The sequence below is a fragment of the Equus quagga genome, chromosome 12 (genome assembly GCF_021613505.1).
Source record: "Equus quagga isolate Etosha38 chromosome 12, UCLA_HA_Equagga_1.0, whole genome shotgun sequence".
NCBI classification, from domain to species: Eukaryota; Metazoa; Chordata; class Mammalia; order Perissodactyla; family Equidae; genus Equus; species Equus quagga.
This window is the reverse complement of record NC_060278.1, coordinates 87860948-87883017: the sequence shown is the minus strand read 5'-3', so window position 1 is coordinate 87883017 and position 22070 is coordinate 87860948. Positions and strand designations below refer to the sequence as shown.

The 22070-nt window shown below is 38.0% G+C and overlaps 1 protein-coding gene across 2 annotated transcripts in view; it reads left to right on the top strand.

The window, feature by feature from the left end:
- Positions 1-22070, top strand: part of TRPC4AP (transient receptor potential cation channel subfamily C member 4 associated protein) — a 69811-nt gene that overhangs the window by 22190 nt on the left and 25551 nt on the right. For both annotated transcript variants that reach the window (XM_046678304.1, XM_046678303.1), the window contains exons 4-8: positions 4198-4255; positions 6635-6690; positions 9744-9872; positions 14057-14264; positions 21714-21899. In XM_046678304.1, coding sequence (XP_046534260.1) covers positions 4198-4255; positions 6635-6690; positions 9744-9872; positions 14057-14264; positions 21714-21899 — 637 coding nt within the window. The remainder of the gene's footprint in view (positions 1-4197; positions 4256-6634; positions 6691-9743; positions 9873-14056; positions 14265-21713; positions 21900-22070) is intronic.

The following is a 22070-nucleotide window of genomic DNA, read 5'->3' as shown; positions in this document are numbered from 1 at the left end:
AGTATACAATTCAGTGGTTTTTATTGTATTCTTAGATATGTACACCATCACCACTGTCAGTTTTAGAACATTTTTATCACCCCAAAAGGAAACTCTGTGTTTTAGCTATCACTCCCCTATTCCTCCAACCTCCAACCTCATCATAGGCAACTTACTCTGCTTTCTCTCTGTAAAGGTATCCCTGTTCTGGACATTTTGTATGAATGGAATCATGTATAATATGTGGTCTTTTGATACTGGCTTCTTTTACTTAGCTTAATGTTTTCAAGGTTCATCCATGTTGTAGCATATATCAGTACTTTATTCCTTTTTATGGTTGAGTAATATTCCATTGTATGGATATACCACATTTTGTATATCTATTCATTAATGAACGTTTGGGTTGTTTCTACCTTTTGGCTATTATGAATAATGTTGGTCTTAAAACTTATGTACAAGTTTCTATGCAAATATATGTTGTCATTAATCTTGGATATATACCTAGGAGTGGGATTGCTGGGTCATATGGTAACTGTTATGTTTAATCCTTTGAGGACCCATCAGGCTGTTTTCCACAGCAGCTGCACCATTTTACATGCCCATCAGTAGTGTTTAAGTTATAATTTTTCCACATCCTCATCAACACTTGCTATTATCTGTGTTTTTGGTTTTAGCCATCCTAGTGAGTGTGAAGTGGTATCTCATTGTGGATGTCGTTTTTTTTTTTTTTGAGGAATATTAGCCCTGAACTAACATCTGCTGTCAATCTTCCTCTCTTTTTGCTGAGGAAGATTGGCCCTGAGCTAACATCTCTGCCCATCTTTCTTTATTTTATATGTGGGACACCTGCTACAGCATGGCTTGATAAGTGGTGCATAGGTCCACGCCCAGGATCTGAACCAGCAGACCCCAAAGCAGAGCATGTGAACTTAACTGCTGCACCACCGGGCTGACCCTTCATTGTGGTTTTGATTCGCATTTTTCTGTTAGCTAATGGTGTTGAGCATCTTTGTACGTGCTTATAGGTCATTTGTATTATCTTCCTTGGAAAAATGTCTATCTTCTTTTTCCATTTTTCAATTAGATTATCTTTTTATTGAGTTTTAAGAGTTCTTTATCTATTCTTACACATTTATGAGTTTGAGTTCTTTATATATTCTCTTAATAGTTTTTCAAATTTGCATCCTTCCATGAGTGAGATTGACTATCTTTTAATGTGTTTACAAGTAGTTCCTTTTCTGCTAATTGTCTGTTAGTGGCTTTTGCATCCTTTTCTGTTTGGTTATTTCTATTAGACCTTTATCTTACTGATTTTCTTAGTTCGTTTGGGCTGCTATAATGAAATATCACAGACTGGGTAGTTTATGAACAACAGAAATATATTTCTCATAGTTCTGGAGCCTAGGAAGGCCAAGATCATGGCACTGGCGGTTTCGGTGTCTGATGAAGGCCCTCTTCCAGGTTGCAGACTGCCAGCTTGTTACTGTGTCCTCACATGGTGGAAGGGGCTAGGGATCTCTCTGGAGCCTCTTTTATAAGGGCATAATCTCATTCATGAGGGTTCTGCCCTCATAACCTAATCGCCTCCAAAGGCCCCACCTCCTAATGCCATTACATTGGACATTAAGATTTAACATACAAATTTTGAGAGGACACAGACATTCAGACTGTAACAATTTGTAAGCACCCAATTTTTAAAGGTCCTTTGTCTTATGTGGGTTTTTTTCGTAGTTTGAAAATTGAATTTTGATGTTGTTTATGGTACTTTTACATGCAGAAAGGTTTCTTCTTTTTTTTTTTTTAAAGATTGGCACCTGAGCTAACAACTGTTGCCAATCTTCTTTTTTTTTTTATTGCTTTTTCTCCCCAAATCCCCCCAGTAGGTAGTTGTATATTTTAGTTGTGGGTCCTTCTAGTTGTGGCATGTGGGATGCTGCCTCAGCATGGCTTGATGAGCGGTGCCATGTCGGTGCCCAGGATCCGAATCGGTGAAACTCTGCGCCACTGAAGTGGAGCATGAAAACTTAACCACTCGGCCACGGGGCGGGTCCCCAGAAAGATTTACTTTTTAGGTTGTCAGATTGATCAGTCTTTACTTTTATGGCTTCAGAGTTTTGTTTCTTGCTTTTTCACTGTTGGATCATAAACTGTGTCTCTATTTCCTTCTAATATTTTAAAGTTTTTATCATATATGTTTAAATTTTTGCACCATTCAAAATGTATTTTAATGTAGTGAGTGAGGGACTGAGATCCTACCTTTTTTCGCCCAGATATCTGTCTTTACCCCCATTACTGGGACAGAGCATGAGAGAGGCGTTTAGCGTGTTGTTATTTTGTATCTTTATCTGGGTGGTTATTGTACAGAAACAATGTTTACTTTATAAAAACTGCAGCTGTGCATTTGCAATTTATACTCTTTGCTGTATCATGTTATACTTCAATTTAAAAAACATTTCATTTCCTTAAAGATGCCATTTTCCACAAAAGCAAAGATTGAGTGTTAAACATTTTCATCCATAGCATTAACGGTAGCCTTTATTCCTTAATTGTTGCTCAGCTCAGCAGTCCCAATGATCCTATAGCATTTACTTACTGGCCAGCCTGAGAGACCCTTCACTTCTGAATTGTTCATCAAGGAATTTACTAATCAGAAACCAATATGTTTATGGGAGGAAAAAGAATAATGTGTGTCTCTAGCCTGATGTCTCTTTGCAGTGAAAATATGATTTTCTGTTGTAGGTGCCTGTCCCATCTTAGGACATCTTTGGATCAGTGGTTCTTGATTTTGTGGAAGTTTTCTCTCCTGTTTTGAGTTAGATTAGCTTTTCCAGGATCTCAGGCTGTTCATAAATATGGGCTCTTGCTTGGGTCATTTTGCTCAGGTCATTTTGCTCGTCCCTAACCTTTAGTTGGGTCCTTTTGTTCTTGCTAAACTCTCTTGTCATCTTACTCCTGAAAGCATTTTTCAGACAGAGCTCTTTATTTCTTCCTCTATCAATAACCAGCAAGGCCCCAAAGTAACCTTCTGTTCACTATGCTGCCCAAAGTTCAACTGAATTGGAATAATTGGCCAAGCCAATAGCTAAACCACTCCTTGTCAGCTTGACCAAACCCCTAACATGACAGTGAAGAATGTGTCCTAGAGTTTGTAAAGTCAGATACCTACAAGGTCAAGTAGGTAACTTACTGGAGTGAAGCAGGCCAGAGTAAGATGATCTACATAAATTAAATGACTGTAGAGACTGTGAAAAACTGGAGAGTGTGCTGCATTCCTGCTTTTGTGGGGAAATGACTCTTCCACTCCCATTGACTATTACCTTGAAGGATGTGGGAAATCTACATTCTCACGTAAAATCTCTTAGCTTTTCAGCAGTTGTGGACCAAATGAAATATGTCTGTGGGCCAGGTGTAATTCATAGCTTGCCATTCAAGGACTTTTGATTTATTCATTGACATAGTCCATCTTCCATTTGAAGTGAATTTATTTTAAATATAATATTTATTCAGTTGAGCACCTTGTACCTTTCTTAGATGATTGTGAAAAGCGGGACGCTTCTTTTGAAGAGCATTGTCTACTTTATATGTGGTATGCCTGCCACAGCATGGCTTGACAAGCGATGTGTAGGTCTGCATCCAGGATCTGAACCAGTAAACCCCGGGCCACTGAAGCGGAATGTGCAAACTTAATCGCTGCACCCCCAGGCTGGCCCCCCAGAATGGTTTTTTAAATGCATACTTATTGTAATAGTTTAAGCAAAATGATGTGTTGTAATAAAAGTATGTAAAATGAAAAATGAGTGCCTATCATCCCCAATCCCTGTAGAAATCATTTTGAGATTCTTTTTATAAACTTATGTTTATAAAACAGCATAAATGTTCTTTAAGCAAAAGAGGAATCATAGCGATGATGTTCCGCAGCTTTTAAAAAATTAAAGCCACATTAGATCCCAGGGATTACCCAGTCTAACATGCTTATTTTTAAAAATGAGAAAGCTGAGGCCATGGAAGGACATTGACTTGCCCAAGTTCGCATAATGGGTGACTAGTGGTACAGTGCTCATTCCCCTGAAGCTCACTGCCTTCTGCCTGTGTTGGGAACAAGAGGTTCTTGTAGTAATATGACACATACTTGGGCCATGAGTTCTCATGGCAAAGATTGTTTTATAAATTGTGCTTTGAATTAATTTTGAAGATTTTATCCAATTTTTTTTTTAATAGCTCCTTGTAGAAATTCTTATGAGGCCTACAATCTCTATTCGGGGACAGAAATTGAAAAGTAAGTATGTTTGTCAGCCACTGGTCCTCATTTCCAAACCTACTAGTATAATGGTAATTCCCAAGAGTTTCTCTTCTTTTCCTTCCTGACTTTTAACAATGAGAACATGCCTTATATTCAGCTGCAGGATGTGCTCTCCACTCCCAACTAAGCAGCTCTCTTTATTCATTTTATACTACATAGAAATACAGATCTGTTGCTTTAAAAGAAAAAGTGTGACAACCACTGGGCTAAAAAAAATTGCATCTTTTTAGTTTCTAATAGTCCTTGGGTCCAGCTTTTATGTTTTCTTTGGAAATTCTTATTTCTCATATATAGTTAATTGAGGGAGTAAGGAATAACCTGATAAGATAATTTGTTTATTTTCTTAAAAAGCTATTTGTTGTTATAAAGGTGACATAAGCTCTTTGTAAAAAGTTCAGTCGTTACCAGAGTGTATATGGTAAAAAGTCAAAGTGTTTTGGTAGCACATTATTTGTTAAGCTGGGTGGTGGGTATATGGGTATTATTCTGTTGTTCTTTTTTATAACTTATGCATGTAACAAATATTATTTTTAGGTATTCAATACTTAATTTAGAAAAACAGAGTAAGTACACTTTGCTTTGGCATTAAAAGCAAGAGATCACTTAAACTGACATTTGATTAATGCCCTTCTACAAATACCACATGTGTGTGTATATATATATATATATTTTTTGTTGTTGTTTTGTTTTGAGGGGAGATTAGCCCTGAGCTAACATTTGCCACCAATCCTCCTCTTTTGGTTGAGGAAGACTGGCCCTGAGCTAACATCCGTACCCATCTTCCTCTGCTTTATATGTGGGACGCCTACCACAGCATCGCTTGCCAAGCGGTGCCATGTCCGCACCTGGGATCCAAACCTGGTGAGCCCCAGGCCACCAAAGCGAACGTGTGAACTTAACCTCTGTGCCACTGGGTCAGCGCCCTACATATATTTTTTTTAATTAAAAAAATTTTCCTCCTAATATCAATATGACAAACTATATACGGCCTCATTTGTATGTGCAGAAGTGGTTAAAAGTTTTTGTATTCATATTTGATGTCTCAGCCTTGCACTCTAAATTGGTTCTTCATGTTCTCTATCTACCCCGATAGCAAGTAGCATCTTGTAATTACCTGTTGGTGTGCTTATTTATTCTCTCTTCCTTCCACTAGATTTATAAGTTCCATGAGGTCTGAGGCTGTCTTTTTTTTTGGCTAACCACTATATCTACTGTATCTGCTCTGTCTCTGCTCTGGAGTAGGTACTGAATAAGTATTTGATGAATGAGTGAACTCTAATTCCTTTTGAAGATTAAAGGTCTAGAAATACTGAGATAAACTGATCTAGTGTTCTGGCTTGCTCTGAAGTCATGAAATAAACCGAAAAGCCGCAATAGATTGAAAGGTAGTGATGAGGGATACAGGACATGTGCGTTTTCTTAAGATCATATCATAACCCTTCTGGTCAAGCTGGCTCGGCACAGCTGCCCATTGGAGTCTTGGAGGGAGACCTAACATTTTAAGAGTTTATGGCAGCAGAGGGGTCAAGGGAAACAGTTTTTAAAAATAAAAGTAATGCCAGAGAAACGCTTTGTCCGTGGCTCATACTCAGTTTTATCATCTCCTAGTTTTTAGGTCATGAAAATTTAGTTTCCGTTTTGTGGTAGTCTCCTGTTCCTACTCACAGAGAAGTAGCTTGTTCTTTATTGGAGTTAATAGGTCAGGCGTTGTAAAAGCCATTTCCTCAAACTATCATAATCTTAATAAAAAGTTAAAAAAAAAAAGCGCCATTTCCTCAACATGAACAACAAAACAAAAAAACACTCAGTGAATCTGTAGTAAAAATGATACCCTTGTTTGCTGCTAGTAGAACTTTCATTGGAAATTTCTAATGAGCAGTTAAGATGCTTATACTTTGGATTCTAGTAGTTCTGCTTTTGGAAATGAATCGTGAGGAACCAGTTCAGCACAAGCATAAAAAGGCTACACACATATATATTAAACTGTGTATTTTTAGTCTACTTAAATAGCAAAAAAACTAAAACAAAAACCCTGGATATATTCTAAGGAAGTTATAAAGGGAACATGGCTTATTAAGTGATGATACCACAACAGGTTGAAATTATGAAGACTAGGGAGCATTATAAGAAAATGGTTACTATATTCAAACCCAAAAGCAGTGTACAAATTGGTTTGTAGGTTCTGATGGGTACCATGAAAATCTGTGGTAAACAAGGACTGGAAGCAGGTATGCTAAAAGGAAAATAATTGTCTTGGAGGGGATTATGAGGAGTAGTTCTTATGTTCAAACATTTTAATTCTGTTACACTGTATTCTCAATGAGAATAATAACTGATTATTCCCTTCACTTTCAGTAAGTGATGAAATGTCCAAGGACTGTTTGAGCATCCTGTATAATACCTGTGTCTGTGTAAGTACTCCTGCTATTGGGGCCCCATTTAAGTGCCCACCACATCTGCTATGCTTGAAAAGGGAAGATTTGAGTGGGGGTGGTAAACATGAGAGCTATCTTCAGAAATTGGAGTATTGAACCTATTTTATTTGTGCTGAGAACCAGGACCAAATGGTAGAAATTATGGTGTGGCAGAATGTCATAGTAATTGTTATGAGCCAGGGCTACTTCAGCAGGTACTGAACTCCTTTAGCCCTGGGGGTGTCCAAGCAGAGACTTGAACAATTACTTGTCAAATGAATACAAGCATTGGAAAAGTGTCTATGACCTTTAAGATTCCTTTTAACCTCATTATGCCTATTCCTTAATTTTCCTTGTTAGGAAACAAAACAAAAACCGAAGCCCCATCCATATATTGAGCAGGACACTCTACTAGGTTGACCACTAAGTGAGAAAGAATTATGAATAAAAGAAGCAATTTGGTACAAAGAAAAGAATGGATCACTTAGTGCTAGAACTTGATTTTGGGTTCGGGCTCTTGGCTTAGTGCTTATTAATTCACCTCCCTGAGTTTTAGTAATCATACTAACATCATCGTATTGTTGTGAGACTAAATGAGATGATAGATGTGAAGGCACTTTGCAAAGCAATATACAAATGTTAGTTTTTGTAAGGCACAGTACCTGTCTTTTAGGAACTCATGGTAAACTGTAAACACTGAGTCATAATACAGAGCAGAATGAAACAAATGCTGTTGTAGAAGTGAAATCTGTATGCTGTGAAAATGCAATGGAACATTTAATTGCGTTTCATTTCTTGCCTCATTCAAAAAGAGATTTCAGGCATCTTGTAGGAGCACATAAAGTCTACCAAGATCATAAATTTAGAAGTAGGTAAGAAAGAAAAGGGTAAAACAAAATGAAGGCATAACATGCATCCAGGAATTGGGCTGGCTGTAAAATCGTCTGTACTGTGGATGGGGCATAGATTTGGGTTTAAGCTTCCTAACAACCAACACAAATAGGGAAATATGTTTCAATACTTATACAGTTGAACATCTGTAAGAGTGCTGTGCAGTAGAAATGTAATGCAAGCCACTTAAGTTTTTTAAATTTTCTGTAGTGACATTATTTTAGAAAGTAAGAAAAGAAGTAGGAAAAAATAAGTGAAGTTAATTTTAATAATATATGTTATTTAACACAGTACATTTAGTCCCCCCTTATTGTGGTGTTACTTTCCCATGAGTTACCCATGGTCAGCTGTGATGTGAAAATATTAAATGGAGAATTCCAGAAATAAATAATTCGTAAGTTTTGTATCGCACGCCGTCTCGCTCTGTCCTGCCTGGGACACGAATTATCCCTTTGTCCAGCGTATCCATGCTGTATACACTTCCTGCCTGTTAGTCACTTAGTAGCCCTCTCAGTTATCAGATTGACTGTGGGGGTATCGCAGTGCTTGTGTTCAAGTAACCCTTATTTTACTTGGTAATGGCCCCAAAGTGCAAGGGTAGTGATGCTGGCAATTCAGATATGCCAAAGAGAAGCCGTAAAGTGCTTTCTTTAAGTGAAAAGGTGAAAGTTCTCAACTTAATAATGAAAAAAAAAGAATGTTATGCTGAGGTTGCTAAGATCTAGAGTAACTTTTATTGCTGTATATCATTATAATTGTTCTATTTTATTATTAGTTACTGTTAATCTCTTACTGTGCCTAATTTGTGAATTAAACTTTCTCATAGGTATGAATGTATAGGAAAAGACATGTATATATATAGAGTTCAGTACTAGCTGCAGTTTCAGGTATCTACTGGGGGTCTTGGAATATATCCCCCCCAAGGATAAGGGGGGGACTGCTGTATGTCAACAATATTATTTCAACATGTAAACAACGTAAGTAATTATTAATGAGATATTTATGTTCGTTTTTTGTACTAAGCTTTCAAAATCCAGTGTGTTTTTTAGTCGGAGCACATCTCCATTCAGACTAGGCATGTTTCAAGTGCTCAATAGCCACATGTAGCTAGTGGCACAGATAGGCACAGGCAGACCTATAAGAAAAAAATAAACTGATTATTCAGGTAATGTACAATTTTTTTTTTTGCAACTAAGTCCAGTAAGAAATTGTCCATATATAAAGAAAGATAATGTATGATGTAATGACTCCATTATTGGCAACTTCCATATAGTCATTAGTTTTATGAGACTGTTTGTTAATAATGATACCAAATGTTAATCATTGCTATTCCAGTAAAACATAGTTCAGGGGGCTACCCTCTGGCTGAGTGGTTAAAGTTAGGTGTGTTCCGCTTTGGCGGCCCAGCTTTGTGTGTTCAGATCCCAAGCGTGGACCTACTTCACTCGTCAGCCATGCTGTGGAGGCATCCTACATACAAAAAAATGGAGGAGAATTGGCGCAGATGTTAGCTCAGGGCTAATCTTCCTCAGGCAAAAGAAGAGCAGGATCGGCAGTAGATGTTAGCTCAGGGTGAATCTACCTCATCAAAAAAAAAAAAAAAAAAACATAGTTCAGTAAAAAAGAAGAAGAAACAAAAATAAAAAACATAGGATGGTGTAGTACAAGTCTGTGCTGATCTGGCTTAATTCCAGGTTCAGTGGAGAACCTATGGCTTTTAGAGTCGAAAACACCAGTGCCTCCAGGGATCTGGCAGAAAACAAGAAACGTTTGAAGTTGTCTGTGTTAGAGTGGGGATTTGTGCAAATTGTGACTAACCTGGAATAAGCATGTCCTGCCTAAAGACATTTAAATTCGAAGTTTAAAAGGTACTGCTGGTCAAATAAAACTTGGCCTACTGGATGCTAGTTTGTAGCTCCTGATTTAGATACTAGATCAAGAACCTATGATGAATATCATGAAAAAAAAAACCCTCCCCAGAAAAATGCATTTGCACATAATGTTTTGTATGTGGTTTTAGGGATTTAAGGCCTCAACCAAGAATTTCTGATGTAGCGTAGAGTTGCTTTTCCAGTGTCTGGAATGGATATCTTGCTCTTCCTTTTTTATTTTGTGGTCATAACCTATTCTACCTTTTCTCTCCTTCTCCCTTGTGATAGACGGAAGGAGTTACAAAGCGTTTAGCAGAGAAGAATGATTTTGTGATCTTCCTGTTTACACTAATGACGAGTAAGAAGACATTCTTACAAACAGCAACCCTTATTGAAGATATTTTGGGTGTTAAAAAGGTGAGCTATGTCCTCCAGCAGGTGGATGAGCAGATGGGGGAGGATGTCTCAGACATATCCTGAAACCTGAATAATGTACAGAGTTCTTTAAAAGAAAAATTCTTCCATACTCCTAGTGTTAACTTTAATTATTTTTTTGTATTACTTAAATATATTCAAGTATAAAACTAGGTTATACTCCTTATACTAATGGGTCTTACATGAATTTAAAGCCTAAAAAATATGTAAATTGAAATCAAACTAATTATAAAAGTCAAAAGTTCAAATTGACTCTGTGAATTTAATGTGATGGCTAATGTTACTTCACCAAAATCAAATTGCCCCTCTCTGATCTTTATGATGAAAGATCTTTTTATCATACCTATACTACTGTATGCTGTGTGATGACTCCATTCTCCTATCACTTTCCTGTATTTGAATTGCTGTGAAACCTTCATTCATTGGGATATGTTCCCCTTGGTGGTGATGTTTGACTTTCACTTATTGAAGTTCACCTCTGTTTTTTCACCTCTATTTTTTTCCTGTTTTTTCACTTAGTAAGTTCACTTCTATTTTTTTCTTAGTCTTCAGCAGTTAAAGGACACCAACATAGGAGATACAAATATGAGCACTGAAATCCTGCCACTGGGTCATAAGATGGACATTCACATGATCCAGAATATGCTTTTAAAGAAAACAGCTACGATTAAAATGAAAACACTAAATTAAAAATTTATCATTGAGAACTCACCCCCAAAAATCACATCCATAGACCTCTGTTAGAAAATCACTCTATTAGATTTTTAGTGTAATACTTGTTAGTACCTGGAGCTTACTTCTCCAGTCCTTGTCCCATGCCTCCATGTTGGTTGCAGGTTAGCAGATTTCTTCCTCTCACTACTGAGGAGGCAGGAACAGCCTCTTAGAGTTGTTGTTGCATGGCAAAGGGTACCCACGTGCATTGTGGTGACCCTAGCTTTCATTTCTGCCTTTCTGCTGCACTTTCGCATCGTCCAGGCAGAAGATGCACAAGTGGCCCATTGTCTGTAGGGACACATTGGAGATGTGTGCGGGTCCCAGACAGACCCTTTGTGTCCTTTGATAAAAAAGCTTTGTTATTTTTCCAGTAATTTTATGTTCCAGCCAGTGTGTGAGAGGGAGCTTCCAGGGCAGAAACTCCAGATGCCCTGGCAGTCTGAGTCTAGGATTGCTCTTTCATAACTTTTCCCACTTGTCCCTCATGCCCTGTCACTCCCTCTCACTCCTTTCTCTGTTGCCAAAAATAGTGCTGCATTCTCCTAAACATTATGGATACCGTGGTGCATTTTGAAAGGGGGATGGATCCGTTAAGAAAGTAGGAACCCAAGTCACAAACTAGGAGAAGGTAATTGCAACCCATACAATTAACAAAGGATTGGTTTTCAGAATTTATCAAGAATTCTTATAAATCAGCAAGAAAAAGACAAATAGCCAAGTAGAAAAATGAACAGTGATATGAGCAGCATTTCACAGAAGAGAAACAAATGGTCCATAAATATAAGATAAGATGCTTAACTTCATTGATAATCAGGGAAATGTAAATCAAGACCATGTAAGAAATAGAGAGCGTGCAAATGTTAGTAAGAATGTATATCACTGGAAATACTTATATACTGCTGATACCTTTTTATATCAGCAGAATATATTTATCTTTTTTTCCCCCCTAGTTGAACATGTGCATACTCTGTGACCCACCATCTAGGGAAGCACTGCTCTGAGGGCCAAGGCATCAGTATTGTGGCCTGGGTCACCTATGACCTGTACCCAGGCACACTCATGGGGAATGTCAATCCCAGAACAGTGATTCTTAGAAAGGAAAATACTAAATAGAAGCCAAGGGGTCGTGAAATCAATTCAGTGGGTCTACCACCTAAATAGAAAAGATAAAGGGTGTTGTTTAAGTTTTTGTTTCATATTTATACATTCACTTATGTGTGGTTACTGAGCTGTGATGGAAAATTTATTCCCTCTTCTTGGACATTGTCAGAATGGTTTAGAAGCCACTGCCCCAGAAAAACTTCTGCACATGTGCATCAAGAAACACATAAGAACATTTATAGCGTTATTGTTTTAGAGCAAAAAACCTAAACCAAGTCTACAGTCTATCAACAATGGAATGGATAAATGTACTCTAGTCACTCATTGGAATGTTGAAAAGTAGTGGAAATGAACGAACTGTTGCTGTAGGCAACAATATAGCTGAGTCATAGAAATTAATTGATAGAAGTCAGTTGCAGAAGACTGTATATAATATATCAGTTTTATAAAGTTCAAAAATAAGCCAACTCATGGGGCCAGCCTGGTGGCACAGTCGTTGAATTCACACATTCTGTGGTAGCCTGGGGTTCACCAGTTCAGATCCCGGGTGCAGACCTACACGCCACTTGTCAAGCCATGCTGTGGCAGGCGTCCCACATATAAAGTAGAAGAAGATGGGCACAGATGTTAGCTCAGGGCTGGTCTTCCTCAGAAAAACCCACAAAACCTCAAATCATACATATAAAACTTTTTTTTTTTTAATGGCAAAGCAATAATAAAATTCAGGAAAGTGGTTACGTCTGGCAGAGAGGCTGGGAGATGTAATAGGAAAGGCACACACATTCACTTTGTTATGCTTTATAACATGTTGTATGTATCAAATATTTAATAGAAATTAAAATATAACACAAAGAAGTGGGCTTGGAGGGTGGTGGGACCTGGTTTGTGACCCATACACTAAGTTAGACAGGGCTAGAGGAACTGCTGAGCTGAAAGTCAGTTTCCAATAACAATAGCTAACATTTGTTGTGTACTGGGGAAGGTAAACTTGGAAGAAGCTGCCTCCAAATACCCCCTCCACAGCAACTCCTGTCCTCCATGACCAGAAATAGGAGTGGGATTCATGAGGGCTTCTCGGAATCATTCACTTGTCCAGTACACATTTACTAACTCTCGCTACCAGGTCCTATGCATTGAGGCTCTGGAGGGTAGGTAAGACACACCCCTCCCTCAAGGCATGTTAGTTTATTTGGGAAATAGATGCCGGAACAGATAATTACAAGATCATGTGATATGTGCAGTGGTAGAGAAATACTCAGTCCAGTGGAAGTTAAGTAAATTAGTGGGATGAAAGGTAGCAAGTATTATTTGAGGAATATAAGTAAGTTTCAAAAGGAGAGAAGCTTGTATAATACACAACATTTGCAGATTTTAAGCAAGAAAAAAATGAGAATATAACCAAATAAAAAGCATTTCATAACATTCAATACTCATTCATGATAAAAGCTAGGAATAGAAGGAAAATTCCTTAACTTGATATAGGACATCTGTTAAAATTTACAGCAAACATCAAACTTAATGTTGAAACTTTGGAAATATTTCTATTAAAGTTAAGAAAAAGGCAACAATACCTGCTATCACTTACTCTAGATAGTTGGTTACATGTGCATGTGCACAAGGAGACACACCTATAGGAATGTTTATTGCAACGTTGTCGAATAGTGAAAAATTGTAGTCTGCCTAAACGTGTATATAAAAAGGAGAATGATTAAATAAATTGGGGAGTAAAACTGAAAAATGAATGAACTAGAGCTACTGGTATCAGTATAGTTGAATCTCAGTGTTGACTGAAAAGTAAGGTGTAATATATCATTCACACTGTGCATGCAGAACAATACCATATATTTTTATGAAAATATTCGTAAGTGTAAAAACGTGCGTAGGAATAATAAACACAAAGTTCAAATTACTGGTTACGTCTGAGGAGAGAGAAGGGAATGCAGTTGGATAGGGGCCTTCAGCTGTATTTGAAATATTTCATTTCTTAAAAAGAAAACGTCTGTAGCAAGATTGGCAACTTATGGTTGATAATGAGTGGTAGACATTTCTTTCTTTTTTTAGTAGGCAAAATGAGCCACTGAGCAAATGTGTAGAATAAGAACGGTGATACTCAAAGGATTTAATCCTCAGACCAATCCTAAGAGGTAGGTTAGTCCCATTTGACAGTTTAGCAGAGACTTAGAAAGGTTCCATAGTTTACCTAAATTTGCACAGCTGCAATTTGCAGAGCTGGGATTTGAACCTAAGTGGTCTAGCTACCAAGCCTCATTCTTAGGGGAATGCAAGAGGGGCACATCCACTCTCGAGTGAACTGAGTGTGGGGATTGTTTTATTTGTGTCTTCTATAGGAAATGATCCGACTAGATGAAGTCCCCAATCTGAGTTCTTTAGTATCCAATTTCGATCAGCAGCAGCTTGCTAATTTCTGCCGGATTCTGGCTGTCACCATTTCAGAGATGGATACAGGGAATGATGACAAGCACACACTTCTTGCCAAAAATGCTCAGCAGAAGAAGAGCTTAAGCTTGGGGCCTTCTGCAGCTGAAATCAACCAAGGTAAAGTCTCTAAGTTCTCAGAATTTTGAGATTGTCACTCTGAGACCCCTTCCTAAATCATGTAGCTCTTTCAATATCTCTCTATATTAATTCATGTGAGGGCTCCTAGGGTCTACTTAGAGTACGTAAAATTTGTGTGTGTGTATCTCTTCATTATTTTGGGGGGCCAAGTCCATAGCCCTCATCAGATTTTGGGTAGGTCCAGAACCTCGAAAAAATTGAGAACCATTGTTTATCAGAATTACAAATACGTATACCTTTTGATCCACTCAGCCTCTTCTAGGCTTTTATCCTATAGATATATAGGATATGATGTATATTCAAGATTATTCATGGCAACATTGTAACAGCAAAAGACTAGGAACAACCTAAATGTTCAACAAGAGACTAATTTATAGAATATTTATATAATGAAAAACTGTATAGCTTTTAAGAAAATTGAATGAAGAAGATCTCTATGTACTGATATAGAAAGATCTCCAAGGTATATTAATGGTAAAAGGGAAATGCAGAACTGTGTGTATAGTATGATGCTTTTTGTATTAAGGCAGGAGTGGGGAGTCAGATCAAATGTATTTGTTTGCTCATAGACAGTGTGCATAAAGAAACTGAAAGTATACAGAAGAAACCTAAAGTGGTTTACCTCTTGGGAGATGGCTGGAAACTGGGCAGCTGACAGCTGTGGAACTGGGACTTCTTAGTGTATTATTTTATAAATTGTTTGATTTTAGAACTATGTGAGTATATTAGTTATTTAAATAAAATCTTATTTTAACCCATCTACCCCAGCTATTACTTTTTGGTAGCAAAAGGACTCTTTTCTATTGATAAAGTATTCTAGCCTAAGCAGATTTTGGGGAAATTTGGCATATATCTGTTTTGGTTATAAGAGTATAAATGATCTGTATTTGAACTAAAACATTTATGTATCTTAAAAGCTAGTTCTTGAACATTTACAGGCTACAAAAACATATCACTGTGTACCTTAGGGTTGACCAAATAACCAAGGTGAAATAATAAAAATTTATCATTAAAAAGCAGCAGTAGAAAGCCATGACCGTCCTATGGCAGCCCCAATGATGCTTCAAAAACAGTACTTTGTTTCTGAAGTCCAGTTGACTGGACGTGTGCATTCCCAGGCCTAGCTCTGCAGAATACTGGGTGCTACACAGCAGCCTCCCTTCTAAATACTGAATATGAGTCCTCCATTAACTGTTAACTTCCTAGTTTTAGTTATGAACACCAGATGGTCATAACTGTATTTGCAGGTTATTGGAGAATATGATTTTACACGTTTTAGTCACATGTAAAAACAGAAGTATGTGAACTCTCTGGATCCTAGGTTAGTGTTTCTCCCTCCAGGCTTGTTTTTCTTCCTGAGTCCGTAGATCCAAGGCCTTCCTTGGTCTCTGTAGGCTTTTCTTTCACCTTCCTCCTTTCCTAAGACTTTTGAGTACTCATTTTAGTAAATCGTAAGATATACGTTCTTAAAAAAAGCGTGAATTTTATTATAAGTAAATTAACTTCGAAGCTGATTTAAACACACACATACATATACACTAACGAAAGCTCACATTTGTTAAGCTCCTGCTGTATGGCAAACTTTGAGCTAACTACTTTACCTAGAAGTGATTTTATTTAATCCTCCAAGCAGCCCTATGAAATAGAGATTAGAATCCCCATTGCACAGCTTAGGAAACTGAGGGTCATAAAGTTTCAGTATTGGATACCTGTGTGCTGAGGCACTAAATAACTTTGCTCTTTTAGTTTTTCATGTAAGGAATCTGATCTGGCAGATTATTTTAATCCTTAAGTAAAACCAGCATTACCTCTCTTTCTTGGGGAATGAGGTGGTCTAGTCAGTTGGTTTTTTAAATTAACTGAGAGTTAATCCCAAGCCCAGTTTTCCTTGATTTGGGAGATTAAAAAAAGAAAGTCTTTATAAAGTGTCTAGGTTCACTTTTATACCTGTGTGGCTAACCATGATAATCTACATGTGATATTTGCTTATATCTTAGGTTGAAGCTTTATTAAATAGGCACATGACATTGTACAGGATCTGACCCTTCTCAACTCTGAACATAATTCCTATCTCCCTGCCTCCCCACCCCCACCCCACACACATTTTTCTCTGGTCAAATGCCATGGGAAGGCCAAGGTGAACGTAACTAAGTGACTAGTAGATGAGAAAGATCTTAGTCCTCAATGTTGTCATTATTTAATTGAACTCTAGTACTGAGTACTTCTAAATAGAGGTATGTGTAGTGGTCATCTCGGGCTGCCGTAACAAGACACCACAGACTGGGTGGCTTAAATAATAGAAATTCATTTTCTCACAGTTCTGGAGGCTGGACGTCCAAGGTAAAGTGCCATCAGCATTGGTTTCTAGTGATGCGCCTCTTCCTAGTTTGCAGACAGCTGCCTTCTCGCTGTGTCTGCACATGGCCTTCCTCTATGTGTGCGCAGAGAGAGAAGAGAGATCTCTTCCTCTTGTGTAAGGACACCAGTCCTATTGGCTTAGAGTCCCACTCTTTTGACCTCATTTAATTACCTCCCTAAAGGCTCTGTCTTCAAATACAGTCATGTGGTGGGTTAGGGCTTCAACGTATGAATTTGAGGGGGAGGGAACAATTCAGTCCATAACAGTATGGAAAGCTAAAGTGTGTAGGATGTTGCCAAAATGTTTTGTTTTTAATCAACTGTGGCTGTGAGCTAGTTTTCTTGCCCAGTGAAATGATGATTTATACTATCTTCCTGGAGCTCAGATAATAAAAATGTCAGAGCCTTTTTGGGCTTCTCAGAACTGCCAGTTGTCCCTTCTGTCAGTTCAGATGGGAACAGATTGTTCTATCTGGAGAGAAAAAATCATTCAAGATTTTAGTCAGAGATTTAGATGAAGCCACAGACCAGATAATTATCAATTTACAGGTGACACCAAGCTGAGAGGGGCTGATTTATGCAACACATGAGCTAGGATGGAATTCAGAATCATCTGAGAAAGCCGGAAAGCAGAGCTTAAACTGTGAGAGGAGAATTTACATGAGTATTTTGGAAATACTGATGTATTAATATGAGGAGAGAAGAGGCTTTTGTAGACATTCTCAGAAGTTTAGGTGTTTTAGTTGTCAACTAGTGTTAAACTAACATTAACCAACAGTATGTGTTAGCTACTGATAAGGCTTTGAGAATTACAAAGACTGTATGATGCTGGTGTGCCAGTTCCCTGAGATTGTATATAAGCTGATGAGTGTAATTGGGCCAGTGATTTTTTTTTTTTTTTAAAGATTTTATTTTTTCCTTTTTCTCCCCAAAGCCCCCCCGGTACACAGTTGTATATTCTTCGTTGTGGGTCCTTCTAGTTGTGGTATGTGGGACGCTGCCCCAGCGTGGTTTGATGAGCAGTGTCATGTCCGCGCCCAGGATTCGAACCAACGAAACACTGGGCCGCCTGCAGCGGAGCGCGCGAACTTAACCACTCGGGGCCAGTGATTTTTTTGGAGGGGAGAGAATCCATAGCTTCATCAGCTTTTCAAGAGATGAGTGACTCACAAAAGCTCAGGAATCTCTCGGGTGGTGACAGTCAGTCCCTGAACTCTGAATGCTGGCCAGGTCCCATCTGAAGGGCTGTGTTTAAGTGTGCAGGGTGGGCACACTAAGTCTTAGGAACTGTCCTGTGAGGAACAGTTAAACTGGAGCTGTTTACCCTGGAGAAAAGAGGCGTGAAAATAAAAATCTAGCTTTGTGAAGATTTTCATGTAGAATCCAAACTCTTTTATTTACTTATTTTTGGGAAAAAGTAATACATATCTAAGGTGTTTTAAAAATTCAAAAAGTACAACAGGAACAGGAGGTGTACAGTACAAAGTCTGTTCCCCGCCCCATGCAGCCTGTTACCTTTTTCTCATGTGTCCCTCCAGAGCTATTCTGTACATGCCCAATCATGGGGGTGGAGGAGGGAGAGAGAGAGATGGGCTCATCCCTGTTTGTACAGATGGTGATGTAAATAGACACCATTCTCCCCACAGCTTTTTTCACTTAACTTTATCTTGTAAAGCATTCCATTCCAGTACATATAGAATTATCTGATTCCTTTTTACAACTACGTAGTATTCCAGTGTATGTGTGTACCATAATTTATTTAACCAGTCTTCTATTGATGAAAATTTGGTTTATTTCAAGTCTTTGTGCCTACAAAAAACAACCTTTTGTATAGAATACAATATGCTGGATATTTGCCTTTTAAGCTTTGATAGATGTTGACAGGTTAACCCTCCAGAGAAATTACTAGTTCATCTTCCCACCCTGTACACACTTGCCAGTACAGGACCTTTTTAAACTTCATGGTGTTTGTCGAGCTGATAAGTAAAAAATGGTATCTCAAAAGAAACCAAAAAACCCAAAAGCTGTCTCAGTGGTTTTTTTAATTGATGTGAAAGTCACATAACAAAATTAACCATTTAAGTGAACAGTTCAGTTCCATTTAGTACATTTACAATTTGTGCACCCGCCAGCTTCATCTAGTCCCAGGAACATGTTCATCACCCTCAGAGGGAGCTCCATTTACGTTAGGCGGTTATTCCCCATCCCTGCAGCTGCTGGTAACCCACCTGCTTTCTGTCTGTGGATTCTGTCTTCTGGATATTTCTTATAAATGGAATTGTACAATATGTGACCTTTTGTATCATGTATCATGCTTCTTTCACTTGGCCTGATGTTTTTGAGGTCGATCCACGCTGTAGCATGTCAGTGTTTCATTCCTTTACATGGCCGAATAATATTCATTGTATGTATAGTACAGTTTGTTTATCCGTTCATCCGTTGATGGATGTTGGGTTTTTTTTCTCCTTTTTGGCTATTGTGAATAGTGCTGCTATGGACATGTCTGTACATGTATTTGTTTGAGCACCTGTTTTCAGTTCTCTTGGATATATACTTAGGAATGGAATTGCTGGGTCATATGGTAATTCTGTGTTTGACTTTTTGAGGAAAAGTTAATAATGTAGTTTTAATTAGCTTTCTTTGTTTTGACTGAGGTCAAACATTATTTTATAGTTACTAACTAATTTATAGAGGATGGAAAGGGGGCTAAGATTATTTGTCAAGCTCTGTGCTGGGACTGAATTTGTATGACTTCATATAATCCTCCTGACTAATTCCTTTGTTTTATTTTATTGATTTTTTTTTTTTTTTGAGGAAGATTAGTCCTGAGCTAACATCTGCCACCAATCCTCCTCTTTTTTGCTGAGGAAGACTGGCCCTGAACCAACATCCGTGCCCATCTTCCTCTACTTTATATGTTGGACGCCTATCACAGCATGGCCTGACAAGCAGCCCATAGGTCCACACCCAGGATCCGAACCGGTGAACCTCGGGCCACTGAATCAGAACGTGCGAACTTAACTGCTGTGCCACCGGGCCAGTCCTTATTTTACTTTTAAAGAATTTTCTTGGTGCCAGCCCGGTGGCATAGTGGTTAAGTTTGTGCACTCCACTTCAGCAGCCTGGGGTTCACAGGGTTAGAGCTTGGGCACAGACCTAGCACCGCTCGTCAAGCCACACTGTGGCAGCATCCCGCATAAAATAGAGGAAGATTGGCACAGATGTTAGCTCAGCAACAATCTTCCTCAAGCAAAAAGAGGAAGATTGGCAAAAGATGTTAGTTCAAGGCCACTCTTCCTCACAAAAAAACAAAGAATTTTCTTTAATATTATATTGAGTTTTACTTGAAAATTTTTCATTATGGGAAACTTCACACATGTTACAGTAGAGACATATATATATATGACACATAAAACACTATAATGAGCCCCATTTACCCATCACCTTGCTTCAACAATTGTCAGCTGATGGCCTCTCTTTATCTTTACCCCTCCTCACTCCTCCCTACCTAATTTTGGATTATTTTGAAGCAAATCCCAGATATCATAAAATTTTACCTATATATATTTCAGTGTTTCTACAAGATAATGATTCTTTTTAAACATAATTCCAATACCATATTAAACTCACTCAAAATTAATAGTAGTATCTTGATATTATGAAATATCTAGTTAGTTAATTTTTGATTAGATGATAGGTTCACATGGTTCAAAAAAAATCTACAGATTCAAAAAAGTGTTTGCTGAAAAGTCTCCCTCCCACTCTTATTCCCAGTGTCCTAATTCTCTTTGCCTTTGGCAACTGCTGCTGTTTTCTGTCCTTCCAGGAAGATTTAATGCACATACAAGCAAATATGTAGAGACATTAGCCCTTATTTTAAAGAAGGTTAAGTGATGGAGCCAAGATTTGAATCTGGATTTCCCTGCCTCCAGAGTGTATTATGTTCTCTTATGCTGATCATAATTTCCATCTGACTCATTATTGTAAAATGGGATTCATGGAGATAGGAGTTGGGTAATTATTCAGTTTCTTTACCTAAAAAAGAAAAAAAGAGTTCTTTTTTCCTGCTAGTACATGTTTGTTACAGGAAAATCAAACTGTAGATAAGTGATTTTAAAAGGAGCACTTATATCCTCTCTTATTCAGGAACAACCACAGTAAATACCTTGGTATATGTCCTTCCATTCTTTATTTATTTTTTAATTTTTTTAGTGAGGAACATTGGCCTTGAACTAACATCTGTTGCCAATCTTCCTCTTTTTGCTTGAAGATTGTCACTGAGCTAACATCTGTGCCAGTCTTCCTCTATTTTGTATGTGGGACACCTCCACAGCATGGTTTGATTAACAGTGGGTAAGTCATGCCTGGGATCTGAACCCACAAACCCCGGGCTGCCAAAGCGGAACTTGCAAACTTAACCACTATGCCACTGGGCTGGCCCTCCTTCCATTCTTTATGTGTATATTATGTGCATATTTAAAAAAGCAAATTTTTGAAGAAAATGGGCTTAAACCAATATTGTTTAGTAATTTTTTTCTTTAACAAGTAAATTTGAACATCTTTTTAAAGTCACTTTATAAAGTTGTATGTGTCATCATTCTTAGTGTCTGTGTTGTGTTCCATTTTATTGAATATATTGTATTTAATCATTATGCTATTAATACCACCATGTAGTTATCTCCACCTTTTGCTATTATAGAAACCACATCAGTGACCATCTTTTTAAAGATATCTTTGTATATATTATTGGTTATTTCCTTATGGGAAATTCCCAGAAATGAACCTCTTGGCTCAAAGAGGCACAGATTTAAGACATAAAAGTTATTCCAGTTTATATTCCCACCAGTAAATATAAGGAAACCTCTTTCCCTGCACCTGCTAAAATTGAACTTCTTTCTATAACTTAATTACTCTTTTACCTTGGCCTGGCATTTCATTTTAAAGGGAAGCTCTGACTATTTGCTATTAGAATAAGAATCATTCCTATTATGCAGGTAAGGATCAGGCTGTTTGTTGAGGACTTTAGAGCTGATCTCTGTTTTGAAGTCTCTCTTGTTTTCTCCTTGACAGCGGCCCTTCTTAGCATCCCTGGCTTTGTTGAGCGGCTTTGCAAGCTGGCGACTCGAAAGGTGTCAGAGTCAACAGGCACAGCCAGCTTTCTTCAGGAGTTGGAGGAGTGGTACACATGGCTAGACAATGCTTTGGTGCTGGATGCCCTGATGCGAGTGGCTAATGAGGAATCTGAGCACAATCAAGGTACTTGGGTGGGTCTTCTGAGAGATGGGGAGCTTTCCCTTGAGCTCCTGCATCCATTCTTGACCTCTTTTCCAAGGAGGATTAATTGAAATTTACTCAAAGTAAACTTTTCCCCAGGATAGTTCTAGATCATGACAGTTAAGACACTTCTGATAGCTAGTGACAGAAACC